This window comes from Saccostrea cucullata, unplaced genomic scaffold, assembly GCF_032062105.1.
Source record: "Saccostrea cucullata isolate Sc308-1 unplaced genomic scaffold, CSIRO_AGI_Scuc_v1 ctg5133, whole genome shotgun sequence".
Taxonomy (NCBI): domain Eukaryota; kingdom Metazoa; phylum Mollusca; class Bivalvia; order Ostreida; family Ostreidae; genus Saccostrea; species Saccostrea cuccullata.
This window is the reverse complement of record NW_026921873.1, coordinates 14,662-24,223: the sequence shown is the minus strand read 5'-3', so window position 1 is coordinate 24,223 and position 9,562 is coordinate 14,662. Positions and strand designations below refer to the sequence as shown.

At 37.5% G+C, this 9,562-nt stretch overlaps 1 protein-coding gene across 1 annotated transcript; it reads left to right on the top strand.

The window, feature by feature from the left end:
- Positions 1–5,385: 5,385 nt before the first annotated feature.
- Positions 5,386–9,069, top strand: LOC134260845 (uncharacterized). Its single transcript, XM_062743378.1, has one exon. The coding sequence runs from the start codon at positions 5,386–5,388 to the stop codon at positions 9,067–9,069; it is 3,684 nt and encodes a 1,227-aa protein (XP_062599362.1).
- Positions 9,070–9,562: the final 493 nt, after the last annotated feature.

The following is a 9,562-nucleotide window of genomic DNA, read 5'->3' as shown; positions in this document are numbered from 1 at the left end:
TTTAAGGATTGCATATGATGAATATGAATCCTATTTTATTTGCTTGATCAAGAATCATCTCCTTGAAATGAACACAGTAAATTATATGCACGGAGTACTGTAAGGGATATTTTTCTGCATGTACTCATTTATTGGTTTTATATATGAAGCATTCATCTAATATCTGTCAAGAGATCAACTATTTATTGGTTTTATATATGTCTGTTGGTCATTCATCTATTTTCTTCATAACCCTTGCACATACTGAAATGAAATTTGGTATACAGGTATATCATATGAATATCTAGGTCAAGTTCTGTTTTGGGTACATTGCACCATAATTGACAGAGTTATGCCCTATAAAAAATTCCAATGTTCCCGTTTTCTTTGGAGAGGTTGCACATATTGAAATGGAATTAAGTATACAGCTTATTCAGATGAATATCTAGGTCAAGTTCTGTTTTGGGTACGATCGCACCATAATTGACAGAGTTATGCCCCTTGGACTTAGAAAAATTCCAAATATTTGCAGTTTCCGATCATTTTCTTTGGAGAGGTTGCACATATTGAAATGGAATTAAGTATACAGATTATTCAGATGAATATCTAGGTCAAGTTCTGTTTTGGGTACGATCGCACCATAATTGACAGAGATATGCCCCTTGGACTTAGAAAAATTCCAAATATTTGCAGTTTCCGTTCATTTTCTTTGGAGAGGTTGCACATATTGAAATTTAATTTAGTATACCAATTAGTCAGATGAATATCTAGGTCAAGTTCTGTTTTGGGTATGATCACACCGTAATTGACAGAGTTATGCCCTTTTGGACTTAGAAAAATTCCAATTTGTGTGTGTGCGGGGGGGGGGGGGGGGGGCATAAGTGTTTTACAAACATCTCTTGTTAAAGTCTACATGGTCACATATCATCATAAAACAGAGTGAAGAGAATATCCTCAAAACTTGGTGAATATTTGTCTTACAAAAATTAGGAATTCTTTGATGCTTAAACATTTCTAACCATTTCATGGCTAGAATTTTATATTTTATTTAAAAAATTTTTTTAGATGCCAAAGAAAAAGAAAGCTGTTACTGATAGAAGACGGCGTGAAAAAGAGAGAGAAAGAAAGAGGCAGGAGAGACAGAAACCTGCAACTCTAGAAGTGTCACCAGATGAGGAAGTGGCAGAGTCTTCTGTTCCTTGCGGGACAGAGGATGGAGCTGTCTCAGCTCCTCCCGGTAATTTTCCGGGGCTTGGTTTGATGGGGTTTCCACCTAAAGAGGAAAAACCCCTGGCCAGGATGCAGGCCTCACCTCGAGTGAAAATGCATTCACCTGCCCCGAGGTTCCCATCTCCTCGGGGAAGTCGTCTGTTTGTCCGTAACGAGGGCAAGGCACCGTCCCCTGACTCCCCACTGTGGGTTTGTGCTCCACCGAGAGCACCTGGATCGGACATAGGGCATATGTCTGGTCCAGCAGGTCAGGCGCAGCTGGATACCTCCAGGGAGGAGGAGACCAGTAGGATATCAAAAGATGAGGGCACTTTAACGAATACTAAAAAGGAAACTGAACGAATATCAAAAGGAAATTTGAACGAATACAATCTAGAATCTGAAATGAAAACAAATGGAAAAAATGAGAATGAAAACAATGAGAAACATAGTAAATCAGAGAGTGATTGTAAAGAGAAGAATTTAAGATGTGAAGATCAGTATTGGCAAAAAGTACCAAAGGAAGGTAACTATGAAACATCCTTTTCAGTTCAGGGCTCATTTCATCAAGCTCATCCTATGTTTGAAGAGAATGCTGGGACACAGTGTGTTGCAAATTGTTTAGCAGGATTAGCCTATCACAAACTTAAGAATGCAGAGAGTTGGACAACAAGGGATATGGACAGAATTTTAATGACAGGTGATGAATTATACACGTATTTGCAAAGAAGCTCATCAATCAGTGATAGGTATTTGCTTGTAGAGGAATTACCGCAATTTTTTGAATGCTTTAATCGATCATACCAATTTCATGCAGAAGAGACATTAGCAAGTGTTATTTTGGCAGATTCTGGACTAAACTATGCAGAATTTAATGCATTACCACTTAATGATGCACTCCAAGTTGCTCTTACAGACAATGACGGCTGTTTTGTGTGCTTTGGTGGAAGTACTATGCTTATAGGATCAACAGAAAATGGCTTCTTTGCTTTTGACTCGCATTCTAGATCTGCTGATGGAATGTTGAATATAGCGGGGAAGAGCACACGAGTTTTATTTCAAAATGTGAATGAAGTATTCTCTCATATTCAGTGTCTTGCTTTTTCTATGGGATATTCAAAATGTGTTGAATGTAATGTGTGTGGTGTAACCTGCAGAATGAATTTCATTGGAAAAAATGCCAACAGTTTTTTTGAGCAGAAAGTAGATACTTGTGAAATATTTGAAAGATCAGACCTATCTGTGGAAAACATGGTTGACACATGTAGTAAAGAAGATGACTTAATTTTTATTAGTCATGAACAGGAAGAATTTAGTTTCATTCCCCTGCCTGTGAACTTGAAAGAACACCTTTGTCAAATTTTGAAGATTCCTTTCATTGACTCAGAATTTTCTGACATACAATGTATAAGAAGAAATATCACAGAGCCGACATTTGAAAAGAAAGTTTTAGGGGATGGAAATTGCTTTTTCAGAGCGATTTCATTCAGTCTTACAAACTCGGAGGATTTTCACCATGTATTACGCAAGGCAGTCTGTGAGCATATGATGAAAAACAGAGAGTTATTTAAGTCATTCCTTAAAGATGGTGTAAGGTCTGTTGAAAGTCACCTTTCTTCTACTCAAATGTTGCAAGAAGGTACATGGGCCACTGAGGTTGAAATATTTGCAACATCACACTTGCTGAACATTGACATATACACATACTCAGCAGGATGTTGGTTAAGGTTTTTAGTTGCTGAAGTGGAACCAAGTATGCAAAGCAGAACTGGTGCAATTTACTTAAATCATCACCAACAGAACCATTACAATGTAGTTCTTTCTGTGAATGGAGAGGAAATGGACTTGACACAAAAACAGCAAAATAAAATTCCTCAAGAGTATGAAAAGCGTTCTCGAAACCGAACACGTATGCAGGAGAAGAGACAATCTACTGTAACAACAGAATCACAAGGGAAATTGAGTGCTGCAGAGAGACGAAAAGAGAATTTAAGGAGGAGGTATGTGCAAGATGAGGAATATAGAAAGGAGAAACTGAGAGCATCCTCAGAAAAATATGCGACAGATGATGATCATAGAGAAGATGCCAAGAAGAGAAGTATTGATAAGTATGCAATAAATGATAATTATAGGGAAAAACTCAAAAGAAGAAACATTGAAAGGTATACAATAGATGATGATCATAGGGAAAATGTCAAGAAGAAGAATTGTAAAAGATATGCAGAAGATAAACAATACAGGGAAAATGTCAAAAGTAGAAGTATTGATAGGTATGCAAAGAATGAAGAGCATAGGGAAGGTGTCAAAAGGAGAAGTATTGATAGGTATGCAAAGGACGAAGAACATAGGGAAAATGTCAAAAGGAGAAGCAATCAAATGTATGAATTAGATGCTGAACACAGAGAATGTGTAAAATCTAAGAGCAAACTGAAGTACTGGACAAACGATGTGCACCGAAACCAAGTTAATGCTGCAGGTACAAAGAGATATAGAGAAAATGAAAATTTCAGGGAAAGAAAGCTTAACACTGCAGCTAAAAAATATGAAAGTGATGAATCTTTCAGGTCAAAAATTAAGACTGCCAGTAAAAATCAATATGATTCCAGTGAAGTATTAAAAGCGCAAAAGAAGGAGAGGGTACAAAATCAGAGAATTGCAGACAGAGTGAAACTGGAAAATCAGGAAGAGGTAGTGAAAGTATTCAAAGAAAAGGCTGTGCAGGGCATTGATTATACATGTTGTTGCTGTGATCGGCTTTTGTTTCAAAATCAAGTCCAAAGATGTGAACGGGAAACATATAAAAAGAATGAGCAGACAAGAAATATTGCTGACTTGTGTATTCAGGAAAAGTACTGCCACCAGTGCACTGAATCATGCCCAGAGAATTGCATTAAATCAAATTTATGGATTTGTTATACCTGCCACAGAAAAATCTTAAGTGGAAATTTTCCAGCAGAAGCATCAGCTAACAATATGGGCCTTGAAAATATTCCAAAAGAACTGAAGGAGTTAAACAGTCTTGAAAAACATTTAATAGCGATGCACATACCTTTCATGAAAGTTATGGCACTTCCACATGGTGGTCAGAAAAATGTCCATGGACCAGTTGTATGTATACCATCAGATCTGAGGAAAGTTACAAGTTTACCAATGAAACCCGAAGATGACCTTCTTTTAAGAGTGAAGTTGAAGAGAAAATTAAGTTACAAAGGGTACAGTGAATACCAGTTTGTTGATCCGAAGCACATATTTGAGGCCTTAAGGTTTTTGAAACTGAACAATCAGTGGTACAAAGATGTAGCTATAGACACAAACTGGAAAGGACACCTAGAGTGTAGCGAAGAAGTATCTGAACAAGATGATGATATCTCAGAAAGTGGTGATCAGCAGCACATTGTGTCAGATACTTGTTTACAACCTGTCGATATTGCACAGGAGGTTCTTGATCATTACTTTGATGATATCTATGATATTGCTCCAGGGGAAGGAAATAATCCAGTTAAAATGTTGCAGGAAGAGGGGAATGAAGCTAAATCATTTCCATACCTTTTTCCTAGTGGACGTTTTTCATGGAATGAAGACAGAGAAACACGAATAACACTGTCAAGATATTTCAACAATCGGCTTATGAACAGTGATGACAGATTTGCAAAAGACAACAATTACATTTTCTTCAGTCAATTTATGTCCGATTTAAACCAAGTTATAGAAAAGACACAGATATCAGTACGGAAATCGGTCAGTAGAATGGGAAGTGACAACAAATTAGTGACATCTAGCATGGTACAGAATCCTGAAATACTCTCCAAGTTGATAAGAAATGACGAGGCATTGAGATTCATGCAGCCCATACGTGGAACACCGGCATATTGGTCAGCTGCGCAAAAAGATCTGTTTGCTATGCTTCGACAGTTAGGGATACCTACTTGGTTTTGCTCCTTCTCTGCTGCAGAACATAGATGGAATGATGCAATTGCAACAATATTAAGGCAACAAAATGACAACAGAGACCCTAATGTTTTGGATTGGTCTGAAAAGAATGAGGTCCTGAGAAGCAATCCTGTCACAGTTGCCAGAATGTTTGAGCATAGATTTCATGTTTTTCAGACAGAAGTTATATGATCACCATCAGAACCGATTGGAAAAGTTTCAGATTTTTTTCAAAGAGTCGAATTTCAACAAAGAGGGTCACCTCACATGCATTGCTTATATTGGATAAAAAATGCTCCAAAACTGGATGAGGATGGTGAGGATGCCGTATGCAATTTCATAAACAAATACATTAGTTGCGCAGTGCCCTCAGAGAAGGAAGATTTGGAACTGAATGAAATAGTTTTGGCTGTACAACAGCACAGCAGAAAACATTCAAAGTCATGCAGAAAGAAGGGTACGGATTGTAGGTTTAATTTTCCCAGACCGCCTTCTGTATGTACATTCATAAATTCCCCACTCGAGGAAGAGAACGTCGAAAATTCTACTGGGACTATTGATTTGAAACAAGAAGACGCAATTGCTAAAGAAATACTTTTGCAAGTTTGGAATGAAGTGCAAGATGATTCAAACGCATTGAACACTACGGAAGAAATTTTCGAACATCTGGGATTGACACAAGCACAGTACGAGGAAGCTCACAAAAGATTATCAAAGAAGAGATCAGTTGTTCTTCAAAGAAACCCAAATGAACTATGGACCAATCAGTACAACCCATGCCTTTTAAAATGCTGGGATGCCAATATGGATATTCAGTTTGTTTTGGATCCATTTAGTTGTATTGTTTACGTTATTTCATACATTTCTAAATCCGAGAGAGAAATGGGAATGATGCTGAAACAAACAAAATTAGAGGCAGAAGAAGGAAATGAAAGTGCACGCACAATCCTAAAGAAAATTGGATCTGCCTATTTGAATCATAGAGAAGTGAGTGCACAAGAAGCTGTTTATCGCATATGTAACCTCAAAATGAAAGAATGCTCAAGGAAAGTGGTATTTGTTCCTGTGGGCGAAAATCCTACTCGACTGACAAAACCATTATCTCAACTAAAAAGGAATGCCAGGAAAAGCATCGATGAAAATGTTGACAATGATGAAGATGAGGAAGATATTTGGATGACAAATATTGTAGAGAGGTATGAAAATCGACCAGATGCACCACTGTTCCAGAATATGTGCTTGGCTGAATTTTGCTCTGAATTCAGAGTACTTGCAAAGTCACAGGTTCCCAAGACTGAAAACGAAAATGTGTTTAAACTGCAGAATTCGAAGGGATACATCCAAAGAAGAACACGCTCAAAACCAGCTGTGATTAGATACCCAAGATTTGATGCAGAAAAAATGTCAGAGAAGTATTTCCAATGTCAACTACAGCTCTTTCTGCCGTACTGGACAGGTATCCAATTGAAACCTCCTGGCTTTGATCTTTATGAAACATTTTACGATAATGGAAATGTTCGAATCACAGGAAAGCAAAGGCTGCAATCGGTCAAATCCATTGTAGACGCGAACCGCATACGTTATGCTCAAAATGAACATGTTATTGATGAGGCACAGCAAAGCTTAGAAAATCTTGGAGAACCAGAAGATGCTTGGGCAAACCTTTGTCCAGAGACAGAACTTATGAGACAGGAATGCACTGCCCAGAAAAACTTGCATCTTAGTTCAAATACTGCAGAAGAACTGCCAGACATGGAAACAGAAGTAAATTCGGATGTTCTTTACAAGGTTCAACAGAATACACAGTCAACAGAGGAAATGCAACAAACCCTTCGGAATTTAAATGAGACGCAAATGAAGGTGTTTTACTTTGTGCGGGAATGGTGCTTGAGAAGAAACTTTGGAGAAAAACCTGATGCACTACATATTTTTATAACTGGTGGCGCAGGAACAGGCAAGAGTCATCTCATCAAATCCATACACTATGAGGCATCCCGAATACTGCAGAAAAAGTTAACGTCTCCTGACAGTGTTTCAGTACTACTTGCCGCATTTACTGGAACAGCAGCGTTTAACATTGGAGGGAACACTATCCATCATTTATTTTCACTGCCTAAATATATGCCTCTGCCATATGAGCCATTGAAAGAGCAAACTCTAAATGAAATGAGAGTTCAACTCTGTGATCTGCAAATACTTGTAATTGATGAAATTTCAATGGTTTATAAAAAATTATTATACTATGTCCATGAAAGACTAGTGCAAATTAAGAAATGCAAGGAACCATTTGGAGGAGTCACAGTGATTGCAGTGGGGGATTTCTACCAGCTTCCTCCTGTGAAACAACGCAAAGACGAAAGACTGTATAAAGACAATGCTCTTTATCCTGTTGATTATTGGGTAGACTTTTTCAAAGTAGTGGAGCTAACTGAAATTATGAGGCAACGTGAAGACATCCCATTTGCAACAACACTGAATTTACTTCGGACTAGAGTAATAAAGCAAGCACTGGAAGAAGAAACAGCTTCAATTTTGAACGATTGTCTAAGAGAAGGACCAGAAGATGTCCTCCACGTCTATGCAACAAATGAAGAAGTCAATGCATATAACTTGAAAATGCTCAGGAGGACCTGTGATGACCTTGTTGAGATCGATGCACAAGACTTTACAAAAGATCGAGCAACAGGTAAGCTAATCTTAAAAAGTAAGCCAGTCACAAGAGCAAGGACGGATAATCTTTCTAACTGTTTGTTGATGGGAATCGGTGCCAGAGTTATGCTCACGCGGAACTGCAATGTGGATGACGGCCTTGTTAATGGCGTTATGGGACGGATTTCTCATTTTGTGCAAGGTCAGAAATATGGTTCAAACACCATTGTAGCAGTTGCAGTAATATTTGACAATGCCAATGTTGGGAAGAAGACAGGAAAGAGAACTAAATCTGGAAACATTGTTTTGATCGAAAGAGTTCAAGAGGAGATACTAGAACAGAAAGCAAAAAATGTTGTTCGTCATCAGTTTCCATTACGATTATCCTGGGCATGTACATCTCACAAAGTACAAGGAATGACAGTTGAAAAAGTTGTGGTTAATTTAGATAGGACATTCTCCCCTGGACAAGGATATGTTGCTTTGAGCAGAGTTACATCAAAGGAAGGTTTATTTATTGAAACAAACGAAGCTGAATCTTTACAAAAGAAGATATACGCTGATCCAGAAGTCAGAGCAGCTTTGCAAGAAATGCCGAAATTAACACTTCCTAATTTTGGTATATCAAAACAGGGCATAGCAATTTTTCTACACAATATACAGAGTCTCAGTAAACATTTCCTTGATCTGCAAAAAGATATTCGTCATAGGAATGCAGATATCATTTGCCTTACAGAGACTTGGTTGAGACCAGGACAAAACGTCAGTTTATTTGAATTAAATGGTTTCATCTTTCACCAAGCACCAAGAGGAGAGACATATGATGAAAGCAATGTCCAGGTCTTACAGTTGCGTGCATCAAAGGGTGGAGGTGTAGCTGTTTATACGAGAGAGACTGGTAAAGAAATGGATGTCTGTTTGCTTCCTTTCAAGAATGTTGAAGGCATCTGTGTTAAGTGTGTGTCAGAGGGTATAGTTGTGTTAACTATCTATCGCCCAAATTCTTTGAATGCAACTCAATTCTTAGTTCAACTTGAAATGGTGATAGAACATTACAGATTGCAAAAGAGGTTCATTGTTTGCCTTGGCGACTTCAATGAAGATGCAAGATCCTTTGGGGTTATTCAAACTTTCATGGGCAAACAAGGTTTTAAGCAAATGGTTAATTTTAGTACAACCGAAGGAGCAACTGTCCTTGACCATGTGTACATGTCACATAATTTAGAGGCAGAAGTGAAAAAAATCCCAACTTACTACAGTTATCACGACGCTTTGATGGTATCCATCAGTACAAACACATAAAACATAAAGAATAAGATGGAATTGCTTATCTATCTGAAAGGCTAGTGATGCCTCAAATTTTCAAAATGTATAAAATGTATATACTTTGTAGAATGTAGAAAATGTATAAACTTTAGTTCAAGTAATAGTTTTAAGAAGGAGCTTGAAGTGACGTTTTAATTACCAATGTTAGATGAGAGATCTAAAAGAATAATACATGTAGCAAATGTTGAGTGCACTCAAGATATGAGAGTTGGGTCCCGGTGTTTTGTGCAAAATAAAATTCCAAAATTCTTTAAATTTTTATTTAATAGTTTTTAAACAAAGAAAAAGTCTTTTGGTCTCTAATTTTAGGGGTCCGATCCTTTCTTTTCATATCAAATGATAAGGCTTGTAATTTCAAGGATTTTTTGATTGGCAACTATGTAGAAATTTCCTTTTGTTTTCGAACTATGTAGAATAAATATATTTAGGGGCCAGCATTTCGGGTCCTGAATTGAACATTTTTGCAAAA

Bases quoted from the DNA above. Each gene is read 5' to 3' on its own strand.
- LOC134260845 (XM_062743378.1), top strand. From the start codon at position 5,386: ATGCATTGCTTATATTGGATAAAAAATGCTCCAAAACTGGATGAGGAT.